Source organism: Diabrotica virgifera, chromosome 9, assembly GCF_917563875.1.
Source record: "Diabrotica virgifera virgifera chromosome 9, PGI_DIABVI_V3a".
NCBI classification, from domain to species: domain Eukaryota; kingdom Metazoa; phylum Arthropoda; class Insecta; order Coleoptera; family Chrysomelidae; genus Diabrotica; species Diabrotica virgifera.
In genome coordinates this window covers 209,093,807-209,119,931 of record NC_065451.1, presented here as the reverse complement: position 1 = coordinate 209,119,931, position 26,125 = coordinate 209,093,807, and the positions used below count along the sequence as shown (strand labels likewise).

General features: G+C 32.5%; 1 protein-coding gene across 1 annotated transcript; it reads right to left on the bottom strand.

The window, feature by feature from the left end:
• Window positions 1-225: 225 nt before the first annotated feature.
• LOC114327653 (glycine receptor subunit alpha-2) lies at window positions 226-23,366 on the bottom strand. Its single transcript, XM_028276326.2, has 10 exons — window positions 23,226-23,366; window positions 20,358-20,434; window positions 18,063-18,128; window positions 17,853-17,997; window positions 16,079-16,305; window positions 15,052-15,134; window positions 10,604-10,738; window positions 4,283-4,383; window positions 1,476-1,636; window positions 226-761 (listed from the first exon to the last, which is right to left on the bottom strand). Exons 2-10 carry the CDS (start codon window positions 20,426-20,428, stop codon window positions 485-487), a joined length of 1,266 nt encoding a protein of 421 aa, XP_028132127.1. The 5' UTR covers window positions 20,429-20,434; window positions 23,226-23,366; the 3' UTR covers window positions 226-484.
• Between the last annotated feature and the right edge of the window lie 2,759 nt (window positions 23,367-26,125).

The window sequence follows — 26,125 nt, the reverse complement described above, 5'->3', positions numbered from 1 at the left end:
AACGATTAAAGACCGTTTAAAAAACATTCTAGAAGCTACAAGAAAATGAGCTATACTTTTAACGGGATCCCCATTCTCCTAGGGGTATTCCAGATCCTCCAGACGCCCCGGTAGGCACCCAAAATGCCTAGAACCGTACATGGGGCCTTTCATGTGGTTTGCAGGGGTGCACAAAATTTGTAGATTCGGGCCTGATAGGATTGATATAAAAACAAGTTATAGGTACAGATTGAATTTATTATATTTTTAGCATCTAAAATCGTTACATAATGGATTTCCCTAATTTACAAGCACTAGTAGTTTTGACCTGGTAATATGCTTAGCAATTCAATCGAAACGTACAGTTGGAACTGTATTGGGGCCATCAAAAAAGAAAATTAGATTCTATTTTTATTTACACTCACTAATATGTAGATCGTTTTCCGATAGTAATAAATATTTACATAAACAAAATATTGGTAAATTTACAAAAAAGAAAATCATGTTATATATACTCAGCGAACAATATCCAATATGTACAATTTAATATGGTAAATAACAGAGGAAAGAATACTCTAGAAAACTTATCAATGTTGATAGCTCTATTTCGTTGTTTCGCCGCTGGGCTGGTTTGAGCTTTTGGTGCAGTAAGGGTTGTGTTGTCTTTCGCTATTTTATCAGCGCTAGTGGCTTTTTTCGGTTTTTCTGGTTTCTTCGGAGCGTCTGAATCACCCAGAACGATATTCACTAAACAATATTCCATTAAAGCCATGAAAACAAATCTAAAACAGGAAAACCATATTTAAGAGTACCTAATAAATATATGATTTTTATGAATACTACTGCTACCTAATATCAATGTGTTGTACATCTTCCTATAATCTTCTCGTGCATATATTTCCTTTAATTACTGCTAATTTTGTTATCTAATCTTAGTTTTGCGGTCTGAATTGAATAATATTTATTTGGGTGTTCCATTTTTGTGCGTATATGTATACATGTCTAGTCAAAATGATATTTGGGCCTCAAAGAGTTGAATAATTGACAGGAGAGTGAAGAAGACGCCGCAATGCTGAATCTGAATTGGTGACTCTGTATGGTACTGAAAACATCGTCAGACTATAACTATAAAAACTAACCGGATAAGATGGGCATGTCATGTTATAAGATCAGCAGAAGACAGAGTGTTAAATACAGTGTTTTTGAGAGACCAGATGGTAGAAGATCGGTAGGTCGTCTCAGAAGAAGATGGAAGGATGATAGGTATTGAAGCCGATTTATCTAGGATTGACGTAGAACAATGGGAAATGGAAGCGCAAGATCGTAGAGGATGGAGGACTATAAGGTGCTATAAGTAGTAGATGCGGCAAAGACTTACCCCGAGTTGTAAAGCCAGTCAAGGAGAAGAAGATACATGTCTACTCTATCTTAACTCATTCTACTAACTACCTATACAGTTCTTTCAGCTTTACGTGAGAAACTATTTAGGTACTTACATGGTACAAATGGACATGAAACCGTCTACAGCTTTGAGGTATGATACAGGTGGAAGCGCAGCTTGGCTTTTGGCATGTTGCGTCGAGAGTGTCAATAAGGAAGTGACTCCTAAGGTAACTCGAGCTGGTGCCGCCTCAGGCTTAATCCAAAACGATACCCACTATAATAAATAAATCATTAAAGTCATTATAGTTTATTTACTTTATATGGTAATATCGTCATAACATTATTAGTCCAAGTAATGAAGCTTAAAATAGGACAAAACTTCGCAATTTTTACAGAATGGATCGATTTGCTTAAAGTTTTAAGAATAAGTAATGGATAGTCCAAGGATCTAAATATATATCATGCTGAAAGGCGCTTTTACCATGGGAGTGGTTTCCACCCCATCTCAGGGGTGGAAATTTTTTATTATATTTTAATCACAAAAGTTGGTAAAAACGTTCATTCTTAGCAAAAAACGTTCTATACATTTTTTTAATAAAATTGATAGTTTTCGATTTATTCGCTATCGAATGTGTTGGTTTTACATAGAAAAAATCAATGTTTTTAATAAGTTTTCTGCTAATAACTCCAAAAGTTTTCGTTTTATCAAAACAACTTTACTTAATAAAAATGTACCTTTTGAAAAAATAAACAAAGACGTGTTTTTAGATTTTCTTTAAGACCAATAGTAATCGAGCTATACTTTATTATATGTTGGCTCTTCTTCGTCAAATGCTAAATATTGTGGTTTCAAAGTCAAAAGACGAGAAAACTATGCATTTTCGAGGACAACTTGTTCAAACTAATTTAAAGTATTAAAAATATCTATCTCCAGAAATAAAAAAAGTCTCTAGCTCAAAAATTAAGTAACTTATAATGAAAAGAATGTCAGCCCCTATTTTTTTCAGTGAAAAAGTGATTGGAAGCAATCCCCTAATCACCACCCTAATTAAAATTAGTGAATGACCTTATTTGGTCTTTTTTATTTATGTATTATTAATAGGTTCTAGAAGTTTGACCGGCTTAGAATGAACAGTTTAAAAAAAATGGAGTTAAAAGCAAATAATGAATTTTTGAAGTTTGGAAAAAATTGCTTTTTCTTCAGAATAGCAAGATTAGCATCAGAGATACGAAAAAATGTTCCAATATGAAATTGTAGCCGATTTAATTTCCAAAAACCTGGTTTGCAAACATTTTTTCTACGGCAAAAATTGAGTGAGCTATCGACAATTAAAACTTGTAATGACATGCAAAAACCACCTTTACCAACCCTTTCAAAGTCACCTCTTTTTGCGACTGAGGATTTTAACAATAATTAATATTAATAGCCTTATAGACCTTATAAAAACCTACAAAATTCTTTTTTACCAAACTTTTAGGATCAAAATTAAAAATGTTAGGGTTAAAAAATCAATATATTTCTTTGAAAAAAAAAGGAGAAATCCAATTGGAAGCATAATAATGTAAGTTAGCGGTGTTTTTAGTCATTGGCCTTATTCATTCTTATTTATTTATGTATTATTAATAGATTCTAGATGTTTGACTGGCTTAAAATGATTAGTTTTTAAAAAAAAGGAGTTAAAAGCGAATAACGAATTTTTGTAGCTTTGTAAAAAATGCCATTTTCTTCAGAATATAAAGATTAGCATCAGAGATACGAAAAAATGGTTAAATATAAAATTGTAGGTTATTCAATTCTCAAGAACTTGGTTTGAAAAAAATTTTTTCTACGGCAAAAATTGAGTGAATCGTAAATGAGTACACCTATCAAAACATTGATTTTTTCGATATAAAACTAACATTTTCAATGGCAAATAAATCGAAAACTGTTAATTTTATCAAAAAAATGTATAGAACATTTTTTGCTTAGAATGAATGTTTTTATCAACTTTTGCGGTCAAAATATAATAAAAAATTGCCACCCCCGTGATGGGGTGACAGCCACCCCCATGGTAAAAGCGCCTGTCGGCATCATATAGGTTTTGATCCTTGGTCTATCTACTACTTATTTTAAAATTTTCAAGCAAGTCTATCCATTCTGTAAAAATTGCGAGTTGAAAAGCTTCGGTTCCTGGCCTATATGTTTTTCTTGTTAAACGAGTACGGATTTACATGCGTTGAGAAGAATCCAGGGATTGAGGAGAACCATCAGAGAAAAGCTCCAGTTCATAGATACATACCACCGAGGGAAATGGCTGAGAACAAGTTAAGGTACTTCCTCCACCAAGTCACAGGAAGACTCGTTAAGACCAGAGAAATCCTCGCTAGAAATCGCATACAGAGGATATACCGAGAGAAATACAGACTGATCGAGGTGCTTGCTGAAGACAACCGGTCAGGGAAGTAGGTACCATGCCAAAAACAAGTACCCACAGAAAAAAATGTCCAGGAGTCAATGACAGGAAAAATTAGGTATAACCGAATTGGATTCTGCCCAAACAGAAGAGGATGCAGAATCGGAACATTGGTATACCTACTGTTCTTTCCATTTAGAGAGAAGAAAAATAATGTGTTGTGAAGGAAGGCGCAGAGAAAATAAATGAATATGCTGTCTCTTGTGATATCAGACAGTTTTTTAATACCTAGTTATTTGTAGCTTAGGGCTTAGGGTGTTTTACGCGAGAGTAAGTGAGTAATTTATGAGTTTTTCGATCCAGAAAGCAGAATAAGCCTGTCATTCTCATATATCCTATTACTATATCGAAATATTTAGTAGAGAGAATCTTTAATTCTTAAGAAAAAATAAATGAAGAAAGAAAAATAGAGTAAATAGAAAAATAGCTTTTCTATAATAATATATTAAAATATATGAGTGACTTACCGACATTATCACTATGAGACACGTTGGTATATAAGTATGAAAAAGATAATAACCGAGTCTTCGTTTTAGTAGAAAAACCACTTCAAGACAGGTAAAATTACCTAAAAATAGAATAAGTAATAGTTATGGTATACATATGAATGGAAAATACAAATCCCTTATGAATATAATATTTTAACAATCCAAAAAACTTTTAAACTGCGTCTTAAATAACTTTTTTCTATTGGCCTAAGTAAATCGTACTGTTGCAATTAGTTTGAAAACATCTTTAATTTTAGAGATCAACTATATCTTGGGTATGCAGAGAGAGTACCTATGCAGTAAATAAAATAGTACAAGGTTAATCCAAAGTAAAGATTAATGTAGTGTAAAACGGGTCATCTTTAGTATTGGGGGTAGCTAAACAAGACCACAAGACGATGTAAGTTTTTTAACTTCTTTTTTTTGTATCTTGTAACAGCAGATTTAATAACTATACTGAGTGTGTCAATAAAGGTGATGTGTGCAGGGAAAACACCTATGTTATCATTTATACCTTTTTTCATGTACCCAGTGGAGTGCAGTGTTGGTGGTTTTTTTGAACGGGTAGGTACATCACATAATTTTTTTCAGTTCTTTTGAGAGGCGTTTCCAGTGCTCGTTTTTAATAATTCTTCCTACACGTGCCCGTGTTTCATTTTTATTTTCTTGTAATTCTCGTGCGCTTGCTATGTCTTGTTTGACATGCATTACTAACGTGTATTTTACTTTGTACGTGCATTTCTTTCTTATTTTCTTTTTATTAACTCTTTATTTTTAAATTTTTATGGTTTCTTTAGCATCTTTTGCCCTCTGCTCTTTATTTCTTCTAGTTTTTGTCAGCTTTGCTTATCTAGGTATTGATATTTATTCTTTTCCACTGTATGTAACATTTTTATTTTAATCTTTGATACTATTTGTATGTGTTTGGTGAGGGTCTTCTATGATTTCTCTGATACTAACAAAGGTTACAAACTTTCTAGGTAAAATTTTTATCAGATTTACGTAATCAATTAAAATTTTTTATTAATGCATATTTCGACAAAATACGTTCAAAATACAGTAGATTCCCTCTATAACAAGAACTAAAATGGCTGACTAATTACCTCGATATAAGTGGATCTCGTTATCTCAGACAACAATAATATTGTGCATACCACCACCACTGAAATATTTTGATGCCTCTTACGTAGTTTATTAGGTGTCGATGGTGGACCTCAACAATGAAATTTGGCCATCGTAAATTGTAAATTTCCTACAATATTCAATATCGGTCGATACATAAACAAGAAGGAAGAAGTTTATTCGGCGGTGGAATTTATTACAGCACTGGTCTCAATAAGCACACAGATGTTGGACATTCCTGTATACAGGCAGTTATGGTATTTATTTATGGCCATCACCACGCCAAAAAGGGGTAAAGAAACATATTCTTCGATTTCATTTTTTCTTGTTATAACCAAATATGCCTCGTTATAGAGGTGTTATCGCTCAATAGGAATTTCAAGGGACATCTAGTGTACCTCGTAATACCCGTGTTCGTTATAGAGAGAGTCTACTATAGTTATAAATTTAGAAAACTCCTGACCTACGTTAATTTGAATTATTTATAAACCCCTTGCAGCAAAAAATGCAACGACAAAGAAGGTGTCAAGACCTCCTTGAAATCTTTTGAGGCCGGCGTGAAAGAACAAAAGTAAATGGTTTAATTATTAAATAACTCGCACTCTTCTTGCTGTTAATTCTGTAATCTAACTTTCTTACCTGTTGAATATACTTGACTATACGGCTGAACGACAAGTGTACCATAATATGGTATTAAAATGAACTTAAAAAACAAAGTTCATAGTCAGTACAAAGCATCCAAAAGACAACGAAACACTCCGTATTAATAATTTCCAGGTAGATAAATAAAAATATCTATAGTGGAAGTCACATTCAGATGGCAGTGTACGGATATATAGGATAACATTGTTGCCAATTCTACTGCCATTGTAAATTTTGCTACTTTTTTAAAATAAGCAGGGCCAAACTAAAAAAAAAGTTCACAAAAGTGTAGTATTTTTCTATTGTAGATTTATAAATATTTCCCAAATTATAATTCTTTTACAGGAGCCGGCCTATAACGTACGATTAAAAACTTTGACAACATTGTAGTTATTTCTGCTATATAGAAAGCACAGGCGTACCTCTGTAACGCTGCCATCTGAATGTGAACTTCAGTATAGGAACATTGGTAGGTCAAAACGCAGAACAAACACAAGAGATTAAAAGACGCATACAAATAGCAAGGGCAAAATTTGTGAAAATAAAACATCTATTATGTAGTAGAGACCTAAGAATGAATCTAAAGGCAAGTATCCACTAGGTTGGCGCTCCGCGCTCTCTACAACTGCTCCAATAGATACGGCATGCGCTCCTTTACATATAAACCGCCACCGATTGGAGTACCGAGGCGGAACGTGCACTGTTGCACGGTGCGGGAGCGCTAACATATCCACTATGTGGAGCAGTTACAGGAGCGTGGAGCGCTAACATATTGGATACGTACCTTAAGGATAAATTTGTTGCGCTGCTTGGTTGTTACAACTTTGCTCTATGGATCTGCTGGACATTAAAGCAATTAAAGTTTAAGACATTGGAAGCTTTTTAGCGTTGGTGTTGTTGAAGAATGCTACGAATATCATAAGTAGACAAGATTAGCAACATTGAAGTCCTTGGTAGAGTTCATAAGAGGGAAAAAATTATACAGACAATTAAGAGGCGGATGCTGGAATATTTCGGTCATATAGTAAGAGGTCCTTGTTCAAACTCGTTCCTAAGCAGAAGCGTATTCAAACTTATACGATCAACTTGATACCAGGGAAGGCGAAACGAAGATATATAAAATAGCCAAGCAGAAAGCAAAGAAAGCAAAAGATTTTAATCAGATTAGCAACCAAACGACGTTTTTATAACGTAGATAACACGTCATAAAAATGACCAATTGACGTGTTTCTGTGACGTAGTACTGACGTTGAAAATCACGTGTATTTGTCTCATCGATTTGATATGTATTTGTCTCATAATGGTGACGATTTTAAAACGTAATCGTATCTACGTTTTTTTCACGTCGTGATCGTGACGATTTTTTAACGTCAAAAAGATCCTTTATACGTCGGTAAAATCACGTCTTTAATACTTTCAGAAAGTGACCTCTTTCAGATGTTTCAAAATAGTATAAAAAATAGGTAACATGAAACCTATAGGCCTACTTCCCATGTGTCGAAGATATACTACCACTTGTTTAAGATCGCTTGTGCTCTAGAAGCAACATTCCAATATTGATTCTGCATGATTGTACCAGCACCAGCCCTCACATTATAGAATTTTCACTAGTTATATATACCTACTTACTGTGTCAAAACTGAAACAACATATATATGAAACTAATAAATAATTTATTAAAAAATTATCCAGCATATCCTAATCCTTAATTAAAAACAAATAAACATAACCTCAAATAGTTGTCAAGAAGAATTACTGCATTAAACTAACTCATTGAGCAAAAACGCATAAACATCTCTTAATTAATACGTTTCTTCAACTAAATATCTAAATGAAGTCTTATTTTATCACACAAGACACAAACCGCATAAACAATAAATGAGAAATTTCTTATGAGTTATGAACATTTAGCGAAATTGTTGGAAAATACCTAAACGAAATTGTTTTGAGTCAATACAAACAAGCAAGCTCCTCCCAATTTTGTGACGTCAGACTTACGCTGTCTGAAATTAAAACGTTTTTTAAACGTAATTTTAACGTCATTAATCTTACGTATTTAAAATCACCTACCAAAGACGTCTATATGACGTAATGTCCAAACACGTGTTATATTCAACCAAAAATTGACGTTTCCTCAACGTTATATGACGTCACTTGGTTGCCTGGAGAAAGTAATTTGACGACTTATTAAATGAAGAATTTGACAGACAGCCTGTAGAGTCAACGGAGACAGTAGCAGCAATAGTCACCAAAATAACAAACGAGGAAGTGGCTCAAGCGCTTCAAAAAATAAAAAAGAAAAGCGGTAGGACCAGATGATATTCCTGAGAAGTATGGAGAGCATTGGGAGAGACAGGAACAAGGTGGCTAGCAGGTCTCTTTAATAGAATTATGGAAGTTGGACAAATGCCAGACAAATGGAGAAGCAGTATACTAGTACCTGTCTACAAAAACAAAGGAGATATACAACAATGTACAAACTACAGGGCTATAAAACTGCTTAGCCACACCATGAAAATATGGGAAAGAGTAATTGATAGACGGATACGTGAGGAGACCGAAATATCCGAGAATCAATTTGGCTTTATGCAGGGCAGATCAACAACAGATGCAATTTTCATTATAAGGCAGTTGATGGAAAAATACAGGAGTAAAGAAACAAACGCTCATATGGTATTCATTGATCTTGAGAAAGCATATGATAGAGTTCCTCGAGAGATTCTGTGGTGGGCACTCAATAAGAAAGGAGTCCCTGGTGAATATGCAAAGATTGTGAGGGATATGTATGAGGGAGTAACGACTAGTGTTAGGAGAGGTGTGGGAGAGACTGATAAATTTCATGTGAAAGTCGGATTGCACCAAGGCTTGGTGCTTAGTTCGTATTTATTCTCATTAGTTTTGGACCAGATAACAGCGAAACTACAGGGTAACATTCCATGGTGCTTAATGTATGCTGATGATGTCGTGTTAGTAGGAAATAGTGAAAGAGACTTAGAACAAAAGCTGGAACAGTGGAGGCAAGCTCTGGAGGAAAAAGGTTTAAAACTTAGTAGGACAAAAACAGAGTATTTGGAATGTTCATTTAAAGATGGAGTTACTACAAATAAAATGTTATCTTTGGATGGCGAAATGATTGTAAAAAGCAGCAGTTTTAAGTACCTGGGATCGGTATTACAGAGTAATGGAGAAATAGATGGAGATGCATGTAGTAGAATTAGGTCTGGATGGATGAAGTGGAAGGAAGCGAGTGGTGTGTTGTGTGACAGGAAAAATCCAATGAAGTTGAAGGGAAAATTCTATAAAACAGCCATAAGACCGGCTATGATGCACGGAACTGAATGTTGGGCAGTGAAAAAGAAAGAGGAACAACGAATGCATGTGGCGGAAATGAGAATGCTTAGATGGATGAGTGGAGTGACCAAAGAGGATAAAATTAAAAATGAGTATATTAGGGGAAGTCTAGGTGTGGCACCAATTGATGCCAAAATGAGAGAGCATAGGTTGAGATGGTTTGGTCATGTTCAACGTCGAGAGACTAATCACCCAATACGAATAATTGCTGAAGTGTAGATTTCTGGAAGGAGTAGGAAAGGAAGACCAAAGAAGACGAGTGGAGAGACGATAAGGCAGAACATGTTGGTAAAGGGGATTAATATTAATTTGATCCAAGATAGAATTGTGTGGAGAAATGCAATTAGGGAAGCCGACCCCGCATGGGATAAGGCAAAGAGAATGATGATGGAGTAAGAGGTCCTCGTTATAGTATGCTACGTCTGATTATAGAGTGTAAAATAAAAGGGATGTAGGAAGAAGAGGAACCTCCTGGTTAAGAAATCCAAGAGAATGGTTTAGTCTTAGCTCTAACCAACTATTTAGAGCTGCTGTAAATAAAAAAAAAGAAAGTGTGTGTACTTTGTACGCACGTAAGAAGATATTCTTCTATTATATAGGTAATTTAAACGAAGTAAATATACTTAACAGGTTGTTTGTATAGGTATTATTTAAAAGTTAAACTAACTTTCTTATCTACTACTTTCAAAAAAATTTTAATAAAACAACCAAAAATAAAAAAAATATGAATCGCCCAGGACTCGAACCCGCGTCGTTCCAATCTCGGAGCTAACGCCCTACCAACTACTCTAGCGAGGTCGTTGCAATTAACATGTCAGTTTCGGATATAATTACACAACACGGCGACAAAAATAGTATAAAAATGTTATGCCTACATAATATTTTATTATTTTACTACAGAGAAACACAAATCCAAAACACAAGAATTATAATAAATAATACATTTACTAAAAACACTAATATATTCTTTTAATGACTTATTTGCACGGATACAGATACATACATACCTATCTTGAAAGATTAGCAAGGAACTACATATCGTCTGTGTGCGCAGGCGCGCAGATTTATGTACAATTTTACCCTCAATCGAATCGTCGCTAAAGAAGAATATCTTCAAAAAGAATTGCTATGTTTATATCCAACCTTCGGTATAAGATGGAACCTTAAGAAGAAAAACTTTCTTACCTGTTGAATATACTTGAGTACAGTCTGCGGTATTATTTTTGACCAGAGCCAATTGGGGAAGCTCGATATTTTCGTCGACTACTAAGGGAACGTCTGGATCCCATTCGAAGATCATATCATCTGTCGTATGTGATACTAGAACAATTATTTATACATCTATAGGGCTTTTCATCGATTGTCATTTGTTTCGAGCTTCTGTCATGTGTCACATAATATTAATATATCTACGCCATACGTCTTTAGTTTGTATCATTGTATATACCAATAACGTATGACGTAGATAAATTAATATTATGTGACATATGACAGAAGCTCGAAACAAATGACTGTGAATGAAAAGCCCTATTAGGGGAGTGCAATTAAAACGAAAACATGCATTGTTTCGGAAAAATTCAAACAAGCTTATATTTTTCTAAAACTTTTTTTGTTAGTTTATATACTTGTTATAGTAAAAAGTTCTACTCGCAGATTTGGCTGCTAATTGTTTATTAATTGTTTAAACAATAACAATTGTTTTATATAAATAATTTTAAAAATATCGTTAAATTCATCATTTTACTTTGATCAAATATGTTTCTATTTTGTTTTTGATTATGCTGAATCCGAATATGGCATTGCAATTTGAAAATTCTTATACAGAAGCTCTTATACAGTGTGTCTGCGTAGCTAGGAACCACATGAAAAACTTTTTTATTATCAATGTTACGAAAAAAAGTTATTCTTAATGAAATGCTCTGGATAGTCAAAAATCTAAAACTCAATCATCAGATATCAAATTTTAACAATTTTATACGAGTTATGTCAAAAATATGAATTTCGTTAAAGAGTAAAGTACCTTTATAATCCAGAATATCAAAAAGTGCTATTATGAAAAGTTGTCTGAAATTAGAAACTGTGTCTAAATATACAATTACATCATTATAATCGAAAAAAAATTTCAATTTTTTCTCAAATTACGGATACCTACTCATCATCATTTTATTACAATTATGATAACTAATTTATTATCACTTTTACGAAAAAAAAGTTATTCTTCATAAAATGCTCTCCCTGGTCTAAAATCTAAGATATAACCATCAGATATTAAACTTTTTTAATTTTATACTAGGTATGTAAAAAATATGATTTTTTCTTAAGAGTTAAGTGCCTTTATTATTCACAATATTTTAATTAGAAGGATGTAATTGAACACTAAAACAATTTTTTAATTCCAAACAACTTTTCTTTATATCAATTTTCGATATTGTGTATTATGGTAGGGGAGCAAAGTATGCTAAATGTGCAGTCACTCGAGCGCTTTGGAGACCTATTGGGTTGTGAAGAGTAGGTCCTAAAACTAAAAAAAGTTAAGTAACATTTTCCATTTTAGTGGGCGCTTGCCATTTTTTAATTTAATTTTCCATTTCCAACAATCGTTTTTTCCGATCATAACGCCATCTATGCATAATTCGAAAAAATATTTCGAATAAAAGTAACTTATTTTTTCGTAAGGAATCCAAATCTACAATAAAAATGGGGCTCCTATTTAAGATTTTAAAGTAACCCCCACCCCACCTCCGTGGGGAGTCGTGTTTGGTGCCATTCGATAGATTTTTTAAAAATATTAAATAAGTGTATTTTACAGTTTTTCGACCTGATGTTCATTTCGCGAAATATCGCTGGATTCGTATTTAAAATATTAAATTTACCCCCCACCCCTCTCCGTGGGAAGTCGTGTTTGGTATCATTCGATAGATTTTTAAAAAATATTGAGCACATATTTTTTAGTTTTTCGATCTGTCATTCATTTCGCGAAATATTCGCTTTTTTCTTGTGAAATTTTGGGACTCGTCCATTTCCTTACGCCCGGCTCAAATCGTCAGATTTTTTAAATATACACTCTTTTGCATGTACTTAACTTACCTTACCTTAATCTGACAATTTCGAGTTTTTTTAAGGATAGATTTTTTTTTTCGGGTCCCCCTTAACGAACTCCCCTGTGTTAAGAGCCAATATATGGTAGATGTACATATGCAGGGTACCAGGTTTCTCCCCATATGATAATCTGACGCGCTCGAGTAACTGCAAAAATCCCCGCTTGGGCTCCCCTACCATTATTAAATGTATTTTAGGTAAGTTATACAGAAAAAAGTTTTGATCACTTTGTATTATAAACATTTTTTTAGCTGGTAATTTTCGGTTTTTGTATTACATTTTTGTTATCTTTCTTAATTTTCTTAAAAAGAAATAGTTTGTTTCAATTTTAAAGTAAAATAATTTAGTGCATTTTATAGATTATATCCTAAGCTTAAAAAAGAACTTTTATAAAACTGTAATAGATCTGTTCAAACTTGAGTAATACCGTCTTAAAGTGGTGGTAATTCTATAAAACTACGAAGATATCAAAAATTACATTTTTAAGACGTCATATCATTTGAATTAATTGAGATTTTTTTGAATGAAACATCATTTAGTAAGATGCTTGAAAGGTAAGTTGTGCAAAATTGAGAGTTTTATAAGAAAAAATGTATTAGTTACACATTTTTAAATCATTTTTAAACAAAATTCATGTACGGCTCATTTTCCGCCCACACCGTACTTATGCCCATACATTTTATTTCTTTCTATTATAACCATAAGATAGCCTAATTATTCTTCTTTCATGTTCAATTTGTAAAATTTTATTTGATCCATTAGTTAAAGAATTACTTTAAAATAGTAGTTAGTTTACAGTGCGCCAATGTTTGTGAGAAGGGGGAATTTAGCGTTATAAATTAAAAATCATAGAAAATACAGATTTAATTTTAGAAAATTCTTTATATAAGGTTTTTTTTTCTAAACTTTTCTGAATTTTTCAATGGTCAAGTCAGTTTTTTCTAAAATTTATATTTTCGGAGTTATTTGAAAAAAACATCTAATTTCGTAGTTCATTTGTTTAATAAAAAATAAAGCACCCACTTTTCGAGTAGAACTTTTTGACATGTTGTTTATTAAACACTTCTTAATGAAATTACAAAAAGTTCTATCTTGTTTGATTTTTTCCGAAGTGAAAATCTATCTGCATTCCCCTATATTTAAAAAAATTAAAATATAAAATAGCTATATATAACCTAATTTAAACAAAGTTACAATGAGGTAAAAAACTAGATATTTATGTATAATAGTAGGGGAGCCCATGTATGTTTAGGTATGTATTTTTTTAAACCTTATACGGACTCTTAATACAGGGGCATGCAGAGGCAGATTAAGACAAGGTAAGTTAACTCTTTTACTGCTACATTTTGCTGGAAGACATGCCCAGAAGTTCAGTTCCCACTGGCAATGAAATGAGAATGAAAAGTACATGAAAAACAGTGTATGTTTCAATAATCTGACGATTTGAGCGGGGCATAAGGAAATGTGTAATCAAGTATATTCAAATGGGAAATAAGCCACAATTTTACCTAAAAATGATTTTATTAACGTTTCGACGCCCAAGTCGGGTGTCGTTGTCAAAATACAAAAATTTTTGTATTTTTGTATTTTGACAACGACACCCGACTTGGGCGTCGAAACGTTAATAAAATCATTTTTAGGTAAAATTGTGGCTTATTTCCCATTTGAATATACTTGATTATAAAAATGCCACAAGAAAATAGCTTCAGAACAATATTAAGAAATGTGTAAGTAACAAAGTTTTGACTCGCCTATTTCCTTATGCTTTTTAAATTTTCTTCTTCCAATGTGAATCATTTAGATAAAATGTATTCACTTTATAAAGGGTTTATTCTTCATTCCTTACATTTATGTATTTATGTTTTGTTTGTTTCTGTGTTGTCTATAATTATTGATAACATAAATTATAAATTATCATAAATTGAATAAAACAAAAACTACCTTTATTATTTTTCATCTTTACTCAGATTTGAGTATTTAGAAACTGTCTTTCGGTCCTTTCCTAGACGGAGAGAAGGTAAATGCGTGGCAAAAATGTTTTTATTTGCTTTCTCCTATTTTCGTCTTCTCTGGTGCTTATATATTGTAAAAGCCAGAGATACAGGATGCAGCCAGAAAGCAGTTTATTAACGAAAAGTCTTGGATTTAAAATATTGTTTATTATGTTTTTATTTCAATTGTTCTAATTGTTTAAAAAGTAGTAAACTTTGTATCTAGGGTTTTTCGTTGTTTTCCTCGTTTTGCGAGAGATATCGCTAGATTGCGTCTCAAAAGGTGGAATCATTGTATCGCGATGGTTTCCCATAAATAGGCAGGGTTGTTAATATTCGCTTCAGAGTTGTGACTGCATAGCTTCACTAAATATGCATGGGATGCTGAAATAGCTATATGGAGATGGTGGTCCAACTCTGAATCGAATAAAAACAAAAACTGCCTTTATTATTATTATTTTTGATATCATATTAAGCAAACTAATAGGACTAGCTATCATATGGACGAGAAAGAGGAAAAGGGTAATACAAAAAGGTACTTACAACTTTCCATTTGTAATTTACATTCCTGAGTGTCATGTGGATATATCATAAAGTTCATAGCACAAGAGAGTCGCAATGTTAGCCTAAAAAATGAAACCAATGCTTACTAAAAAAGTAGCAACAAAAAGATCACACAGTAAATTATTGGAAAACAAATCATTAGATCCAATATGAAGTTTTTTTTCACGTTTGCTGTTAAAATCTCCACTTATTAGATTGTAATGGGCCTGTTCCTGCTTTTTTGCTCTTTCGGTGTCCTCATAGAAGGCTTCAATAAGTTCATCTTCGTAATTTGATGACAGAGGCATATACAGTAGACTCCCTCTATAACGAGAACTGAAATGGCAGACTAATTACCTCGTTATAAGCCAATCCTGTATAAACAGGAGAAGTTGACAGGCGGTGGAGTTTATTACCTCACTGGCCTCGATAAGCACCCAGATTTTAGGTATTTCTGTATAAGGGCAGCTGGAGTATTTATTTATAGTCATCAATGCGCAACTAGGTAAAAAAACATGTTCTTCGATCTCATTTTTCCTCGTTATATCCAAATCTGCCTCATTATAGAGGTGTTATAGTTCAATAAGATTTTCATGGGGCACCTAATGTACCTTGTTATGAGCAAAACCTCGTGTTAGTTATAGAGAGAGTATATTGTATGTTGATTATTATCAGATTGCTTCTCTTGTTTATACATATACATAACTCTTGCGGAAATACAGTCAATACTCTGTATGATTCTCTGTAATTTTCTGTGTATTAATAGAACTGTTTCTCTAGTACTCGAATCTGCTTCCCCTTTATAATATATATAATTAAGAACAGCATTCGTCGTTGTTGGCAGCATCCTATAATCCGGAGATTTTTTGCACCTTCTGGCCGCTTTCCTTGAATCCTACCGCTACCTTGGTTGGAAATAAATCAGCTACCGGGACTGAGCATACTGAGCAACAGGGGAACAAATATATACATAATGAATGTGAAATAAATTGTGTAATGTTTTTAAACACAAATTATACCTACTTACTTTACCATATATAGTATAGTTTTGTCTTTATACAACCACATGTAATGATTGGGGATTGTCATTGTTTGAAACGTAACAGATTTGGCATTCTTAAAGAAGGAATCCGGTCTCCACATTTTCTTCAACCATTCAACTTCCAGCAACCTGTACTCAGTGGTCATGTTTTCCGGAAGTCTAAGACGATGGTCTTTCCAGGTTTGCGCAAAGAATATATCGGCAGCGTATGTCTGGAAATGGTAATTTGTGTTTAAAAAATATAAAAGTATTTAGAAAATTACGAATAACAAAATGTTGCATTTTGTCATCAAAATAAGATAAAAAATTAAATATCAGATAAAGGATTTTCTTTAAAAATTTCAGTAAATAGGCTGTAACAGAACGTGACCACAAAAATAAGATTTCCCCAGATTTCCTGAAAAATTGGACATTTCACAACATCTGGCAACAGCGCCTTCCATAAGAGTATAAAATCAAACTCTTGTAGAAAAATGCAGTCAATGCTCTGTATATTTTCTGTAATTTTTGAAGTTATACTTCTTTAGGCGCGATTGAAAAGGTGTGAAAAGAATATATTAGTGTTTTTTGTAAATATATTTATTATAATTTTTGTGTCTTTGGATTTGTCTTCCTCAGGAGTAAGATGAGTATTATTAAAACATTTTATTGTATATTTATTATACTTCATTTTCCAGTCTGTTTGTTACCGTGAATTGTCGTTAGGTACGTCCGAACCGATACAGACACAGTCCTCGTAGCGTATTTGGTATAGCATTCGGCCAGAGATCGAGAGGTCTTGAGTTGGAGTCCGGAGCAATCCTATACTTTTTTTTTATTTTTTTGAAAGCGGTAAGCACAAAATTAGTTTGGTGTTTAAAAAAAATTAAAACAAACTGTTTAAAGTACATTTATTTTTAAGAAATCATATAATAGAAGTATAACTTCTTACGTGCGTACAAAGTACACACACATTCTTTTTTTTGTTTATTATTAGATCTATTTCTCTAGTTGTTGATTCAGTTTCTTCTTTATACCGGAATATGTTGTCTGATTTTAGTTTGACCTGATATTCAGCTCTTTTTTGACTTCGCTAATTCCTAAAATATCCCATTTAGCATCCTTAATGTCTTTCTCCAATTCATAGAATCCATCTCCAATTCAAGGGTCTTATGGAAGGTACTTGAAAGAAAGATACTGCGGACTATCTATGGGCCTTGCAGAAAAGAGACAACAGGAGAATGGAGAAGAAGACACAATGATGAACTCCAGACAGTATAATGGAGATGAAAACATAGTACGATACATTAAAGCAAACCGAATAAGATGGCGGGCCACGTGCTAAGATCGAGTGACGAAAGACTTCTGAACGCCACATTCTGGGAAAGGCCCGATGGTAAAAGGTCAGTTGGTCTTCCAAGAAAGAGATGGAAGGACGCAGTAGCCAGTGATCATACGCAAAATGGGAGTACAGCAATGGCAAATAGCTAGTCAGGACTGGAGTGAAACACCTCATCTATGGAGTGAAATAGTAAACGTGACAAGACTCACATAGAGTTGTAGAGTCAAATGATGATGATGATCTTATGGAAGGCGCTGTTGCCAGATGTTGCGAAATGTCCAATTTTTCAGGAAATCTAAGGAAATTTTATTTCTGTGGTCCCGTTTTGTTGCAGTCTATTCACTAAATATTGAACTTATTTTGTAACTTTTTATGAAATACTTAAAATTTTAGGTTTTTCCGTCAGTGAATAATTTTTCTTTTTAATAATCTACTTACCATAGAATTTTCATCGATACTGTCCAGTCCCATAACAGTCACATGAAAATGGACAATCGTGGGATTGCCATCTCGTTTGGGAGGTCTCATTTTGTCATATTTGCTTGGATCGGTTGGTAGAATATCACGTATAGTAAGACCAGTCCTATAAATTAATGATAAGTAGGTATAAATGATAAACATATTATGATCTACACAAAAATTACTTACGCCAGTTCTTCTTTGTCTTCTCCCCTGTCTGGCATTCTTTGAGGGTATATATCTAGAGGACATAATCTACAAAATATAAGAACTAGTATAATCTAAAAAAGAATAAGCATACTATGTGTGCTCCCTAGATTATAGGCCTAGTCAACTGGAGTAAAATGTAGCAGGTTTTATCTAAAATGGTACCCGAATCATCTGATACTGTTAATTAGTAGCATCTATATAATATGCCATGGAGAGAGCCATGCTAGGAATCACAGGAAGAGAAAGGATACCAAATGATACCATCAGATAAAGAACAAAAATCAAAAACATAGTAGAATATGCAGCAAAAAAAATGGAGATGGACAGGTCATGTAGCAAGAACACCGAAGGACAGGTGGACTAGAAGATTATTGGAATGGCGACTGCGGATAGACAAACGAAGTAGAGGTCAACCACCAACGCTCTGGAGTGACGACATAAAGAGAACTGCCGGGAACTTAATGATGGTAGCTCAAGATGGGAGACGTAAAGAAGCTTTGAGGAGGCATATGTTCAGTACTGGACGATAACGGCTAGATGATTAACTAACGGTAGAGTTAGAGTAAATGAGGAACTAACCGAAAGTTTCGGGGTCACTAAGGGCGTGAGGTAAGGCGGCATACTAAACCCAATTCTATTCAACATAATACATGATTGGAGGATGCGGAAAGCTACTAAGACTGAAACAATGGCGTCACTATCGGTGGCAAGAAGATTTAAAACTTGAGATATGCTGATGATACAACCATCCTCGCTAGTTCCGAGGTTGAACTGATTCGTCGAACTGACATTGGAACGCATATGTAACAATGGTATGTAGAGAATAAGTTTCAACCACGAGTTATGTCAATATTATAAAAAACCCTCTATAGCAAATTACGCAAAAATACAAAGATTGCGCTGGGCAAGGCAACTTATAAAAATAGATCATAACAGAAAACCTAGTAGGACGTTTAGTGGAAATATGGTAGTACTGTGGCCAGTAGGAAGACGAAAGAAGAAGTGGATCCTCGAAGTGAGAGCCAATATAACTGGAGGAAAGAAGCCAAGGAAAGGAATGATTAAAGGAGGATGGAGGGAGGTCAGGGTCTGACTTCGGCTGTAGCCCAATAGGAGAGAGAGGTTAGTTGATATAACCTAATATACAGTGATAAGCGTGCTAATAACCGGCAAAGTAACGCAAAAGATGAAAGACATAATACATTGCGAAACAAAAAGAGATGAAACTATTGGAGGTGGAAATTATCGTTTAAACGTATAAATTAAATTAACATTACATTACATAGTTTCCCACCGTCAGACGTATCAGAGGAGTATGACATCTGTCACTGTGACAGTAGAATTCTATAAAATACTCCTGTCACAGACGTCTTATAAAGGTGGGTGGATGTAATATAATATTAATTTTATACGTTTATAACGTTCATTTCCACCTCATTCGTTTCGCAATGTATTTTGTTTTCCATCTTTTGCGTTATTTTGCTGGTTATTAGCGCGCTCATCACTGTATAGTAGAGAAGATATCAATGGTGACGATCAGATCAGTTTGAAAATAGTTTTTCCACCTACCTCTACCGAAACTATACTTTTCCTGACCTGATTGTAGGGAGCAAAGTCGTACTTTTCCTCCCTAGGGAGGAAAAGTACTTTTCCTCCCTAGGGAAGAAAAGTAAAAGTGACGTCATAGTATGCCATTGATGAAATAATTTATTGACGCCCTATACAATATTCTATTATATATTACGTAAGTATTTATACATTTTTTCGTTTATTTGTAGAACACCCTGTATTTTACAGAATGGTAAAAAACAGTAAATTGTTATTTTGGTTTAACAATGTTTACATTAATAATTTGACTTATATTTGACAGTTGACAGTTCTACTGTACCTACTTGTTAGTTTTAGTTCTCTAATACATTTTGTTAGTTAGTTACATAAATAAATTATTTAAAAATAAAAAAATGACTTGTTGTTTGAGGAAGGTGGAAAAATCATATGTATAACTTGGGAGTAAAGTACCTTTTCCTCCCTTGAATGATTATCCCTCCGCTACGCGTCGGGCAGTAAACTTAATTCTCACGAGGAAAAGTAGCACTTTCCTCCATTGTTATACAAATAGCTATTTATGTATTTTCCGAACAACGCAAGGTAAAAGTAATTTATTTTTAACGCAACATATTTGTTTTAGATGTGTTTAAAGTGTATGAAATATGAATACTAATTTAAAAATGGTTGTTAAACATTACTGATTAAGGTCGATTTTATTTTACTTACGAAATATCAGCAAAGGTGGAATCTGGCAATGTTAATAAACAAATTGTTGTCAGAAGACTTAAACTGCTCATGTCAAACTAAAACACAGAAAAAATTGTTGTGGTTTGGAATTTTTACAGACCAATAAATATGTTTACAACATAAATTGATATAAAATGAAAAATTGGTAAGACTGAGCAACATGAGATACATATTATATTAGATTAAAAAAGAAGATAAACATAATTATTTATAGTGAAACCGTTGTGAAACTCTATAAAAATCAGAAACATTGAGAGTAAAATATGGGTGTATGTACTACTACAGAAAATCTAAGAAATAGAAAAGCCAACAGAGACAATCATATATTTTGTATTATCCTGACACAATGAAAAGTTTTAAGAGAAATAATGGAACAACTATACTTAACAGAATTGGAAATAATGCAACAATAGAACGTTGTGTACGAACTTAAATATACAGAAATTATTATACAAAATTGGGTTATAAGGGCATTCACAAAAGTAAACAGAAAAAGTAAAGTTAGAGTAAAAGATAAAATTCGTAAGAAATACAATGGTAAAAAGCATTTATAGCAATGATAAAAAGCACTAACTTAACGGCAGAATACTAGAGCAAAAAATAACTTAGAATAATATAACGTGAAACCTATTACAGAAGAATTAAAACTAAAAATACGGATATTAAAATGACTCAAAAGAAGACGAGATATAATATATAGAATACGGTAAAAATTATGAACATAAGAATTAAGTGTCCAACTACACAAAGAAGTATGTTCTTTATGCCCCTAATAACGAATTTAAAAACAAAAGAACATGAACAAAAGACTACAATAAACGAAAAACATAAAACTTGAAAATATTATAAAAAGTGAAGCTAAAGAAATAAATAAAAAACATTTTTAAATTTTTTTCTACAACCGTGTTAAAAATGCAATTTTTAGCACTCCATACGAGCGTTAAAAATGCTACTTTAAGGCACTAGTGCTTTAAAAATTTTTTAAGGCACTGCAGTTCGTATTGGCCGTATAGGCAATTTTGATGTAATGTCAAAAAAATATAAAAATTGGAATGTCAGTCAAGTTCAAGTAAAAGTTTTTGTAGATATTGTCCTGTAATTACGTTTGTAGAAAAAATATTGTATGATATGCGTGTTAAAAAGTACATTTTTAAGGCACTCATGTGAATTGCAGAACTCGCTATCGCTCATTCTGCAAACTTTCACATGCGTGCCTTAAACGTGTACTTTTAACACTGTATATCATAAATAACTATTAAAAACCAACAATAGAATATGTCAGTGAAAATTAGATTTAAAAATTAGATTTAAAAGAAACATAATTTTAGAAGAAAAAAAGACAAATAAAGATACATAAACACGCTACATCTACATTATATTATTGTAAAAAATGTAACCAATTTATTATCTAGTAATCAAAACATTGATGTAAACGCAATAATATCTAATACTAAAGATATTTAGAAAAAATATAAAACTGGTATAAAAAATTTTTATAAATAGAGAAAATTATGAAAGAGACGGCAAAAAGACTGAGATACACTGTAGGAGATTTTATAACTATAGATATAACTGACAGAAAAATAACAAAATAATAAAATAAGAGAAAATATTGAAAGATTTTTAAACTATTTATATAATAACTGACAGAAAAATAATAAAATAAAAAATAATAAAATAAGAAAAAATATTGAAAGAAACGACAGAAAGACTCAGATACACTGTAGGAGATTTTAAAACTATACATATAACTGACAGAAAAATAACAAAATAATAAAATAAGAGAAAATATTGAAAGAAACGACAAAAAGTATCGGGTACACTGTAGAAGATCTTAAAACTATTTATATTATAACTGACAGAAAAATAATAAAATAAAAAATAATAAAATAAGAAAAAATATTGAAAGAAACGACAGAAAGACTCAGATACACTGTAGGAGATTTTAAAACTATACGATATAACTGACAGAAAAACAACAAAATTAAAAATATTAAAATAAGAGAAAATATTGAAAGAACCGACAAAAAGAATCAGATACATTGAAGAAGATTTTAAAACTATACATATAATTGACAGAAAAATAACAAAATAAAAATAATAAAATAGGAAAAAATATTGAAAGAAACGGCAAAAAGAATCAGATACATTGAAGAAGATTTTAAAACTATACATATAATTGACAGAAAAATAACAAAATAAAAATAATAAAATAGGAAAAAATATTGAAAGAAACGGCAAAAAGAATCAGATACATTTAAGAAGATGTTAAAACTATACATATAATTGACAGAAAAATAACAAAATAAAAATATGTAATAAAATAAGAGAAAATATTGAAAGAAACCGCAAAAAGAATCTCAAATACGCTGTAGGAGCTTTTAAAACTATACATAATATAACTCACAGAAAAATAACAAACTAAAATAAAACAAAATAAGATAAAATAATCAACGAAACGGCAAAAAGACTCAGATACACTGCATGAGATTTTAAAACTATACCTACATATAACTGACAGAAAAATAAATCAGTAAAAACAGGAAATGAAGAAAAAATGTGCTGCAGCTATTTTGTTGTGACATTTTAATGCAATTTAGTATTCTTTTAGTGAAAATAAACCACAATTTTACTAAAAAGTAAGTTTATATTTTATTTATTAATTAGTAATAATTAATATCCTTTATTTTGAGAAATGTCAAATAAACTTAATTTTTGTGTAAAATTCTGGCCTTTTCCCTCTAAAAATACTACAAATTTTGTTGAAAAGATCATTAAAATGAATAAAATATTGAAATAATGTAAAATATATTTTTATAAATTTTTATTTCGAAAAAGAGGACTTACCCAGATTTCTTCTCGTATAAGAACTGTGCACAATCTCCAAGAAGAGTATTCGAAACATTCAGTTGTAACGCGAGTCGTTCAAGTAGGCCAACAGAACTCGCTCTAGCGGATTTTTCCCGTAACGAAAATCTTTGAACTAACTATTAAAGACGGGATTTCGTGCCTACTTATACCTTCCTGTTCTCCGGGACTCCGGGATGCTGGAGCGAGATGACAATTGCACCTATTTTCGCGTGCGTTCGTCTGTATCTGTGCATTCTGAAAGGAAGGTGCAGGAAGGGATGCTAAATCTTTTTAAGAGGTTTCTATTTTTACGAGAGATCAAAATGAGGAGGTATAGGGATTCAATCATAATGCATTTGCAATTTACACAGACATACATATATACATATATACATATATACAATTCTTATTTTATTTATTTCAATTGAATTAAAACAAACAAAAAAAATATAGAATTTCACAATTATTAATATGGATACTTAATAACAGACGCCAAATTATTGTTTACATTTTTTTATATCTTAGGGTTCTTATTTCTATGGGCGGGAGATCTGCCTATTTTGCGACGTTTGTTGAAAGTCCGTTGTAACTCTTCGTCTTGATCTCCTTTTCCCTTCTTGTCGTTTTCGTATGTCGTAGTAATGTCACTTTCCATTCGAAATAGACCTTCATGCTTATCTTCTCTGCTCATTACAAATGATCCGTTTCACCGCCATAAAGGTCTCGTCCGGATCAACTCCTCTGAAGCTTGATCCTTCTCAGTGTAACGTCTTACTTTATTTCGTGCCTACTTATACCTTTCTGTTCTCCTAAACTCCAGGAGGCTGGAACTAGATGACAATTACACCCATTTTTACGGGAATTCGTCTATCTGTGCATTCTGAAACGAATGTACAGGAAGAGATACTAAATCTTTTTAAAAGGTTTCTATTTTTACGAGCGATCAAAATGAGGAGGTATAGGGATTTAATCATAAATTATTTGCAATAAAAAATTCTCTTTGCATTTCAAATTTTCTCTTATTTTTTTATTCTTAAGTAAAAGAAAAAAAAGAAGTACAAAAAGGAATAAATAAAACCAAAAATGAGATATGAAATAAAGCCTGCGATAACGTAGAAAATCTTATGGGTACCATAAGAAGTAAAGAAGCCTGAAAAACAATTATTATCTACAATGTTTTGAAACTGAGTGTACCCAGTTTCTGTATCGAATGAGGTTGAATTTGAAATTACACGTTTGTTACTTGGCATTAATTAATACGTACAACGAAATTATGAATGCTCTTGACGAAGCTACAATGGAAGCTATTGGAGAAGTGGATAGTTTAAAGATTAAAAATTAATGGTGAAACAAAAAAATAGAAGATGTTTTAGAAAAAAATGGAGTTATGTCACCTTTTGAGGGGTGAAGAGCTGCCATCAGAATAGAAAACTGCAGCTCAAATCTGTAATCTTTACAAAAATAAAGACGACAGATATGATTGTAAGAACTACCGAGGACTTAGTCTAACCAACACAATTTATAGAATACATGGGAAGATAATTAAAATCCGAATTGAAGATTGTTGGGAGGGCGCTAAAGAGCAGAGTGGCTTTAGTACTGGCCGATATTTATAGACAATGTGTTATGTCTAAAACAAACAATAGAAAAGCGATTGGAACACAATATGGAGACACACATGGTATTTATTGATCTTCAAAAGGCGTATGATAGTGTCCGATTAGTCAAGCTGTGGTAGATACTAGAAGACAAGAAAATTCCATTTACATTAATGCTGTAAGTGAGTTGTACGACATGACGAGTTCAATAAAGATTGGACATAAAGTGATAAATAAGATAATGGTGACCAACGGACTTCAGCAAAGACCTACGTTGCATTGCATCTACGTTCTTTAAGGTTTATTTGGAGGAAGTTTTGGATATTTGGAAAACAAAATGTGAACCTAGAGTGTGAAAATTGGAGACCATAAAGTGTCAGCGTACATTTTGCGGATGGCCAAGTAATACTTGCAGAAGATCAGGATGATACTACATGTTGCGAAAAATAGTTTCTGTTTAGGCTCTGTTTGTTCTATTCACTTGATCTTCCGCTTGTTTCGAGCGTTCCTTAGCTAGATAGTACCTATAATGCCTAGATAATATGTAAACTCCATCATTTGTTCTATTATTTGGTAGCTCTAATTTACATCTTAGTTTATTTGCTGTTATAACCATGTGGTCCGTCCACACGACTATGATTAACATTTTTTTTTATTTTTATTTTTATTTTTGTAAAGAATCTAATTTATTTTTCACTGTTATAATTATTTATTCGTTTTGAGGGACAATCCGTATATACGAGTCGGTTACTAATTCAGTGTGGTAAATTATTTGTTTTTATCTTTTCGGGAAAAGACCTTTTAAGTTTTTTGTTTTTTAACTACCTCATTGTTTTTTTTAAAGACAATCAAGAGTCCCCTTAAAACTCTCTTAGAAAAATGTACAGTAGATACAGTTCCTCGCGAGTTAATTCTACATCTTCTCAGAAATAGCAGGACGAAGAAGGGCAGGCCTGCTGAAGATTCTGCAACGAAAAGTTACGAGATAGGAAAATCTTTCATACAAATTACTTTGAGGTCCGTCATTTTTTACTTTCTTTTTTCAATTTTCCTATTGTAATAGAGTCTATTTGTAAAGCTCACTGAGTTAGGAGTTTCGTATAATAAAGATTTACCATGCATTATTGTCTTTTATAGAGGAAATTAACATGTTAAATTTTCTGGCAGTTAGGTAAATTAAATTGATACATCATACGTTCTAAATTAACCTTTCTAAGAAACATATCCATAATAATCTAAGGGTGTATATGGCTTTAATTTTTAAATAGAAAAAATCACTTTTCCTCGAAACTATCGACT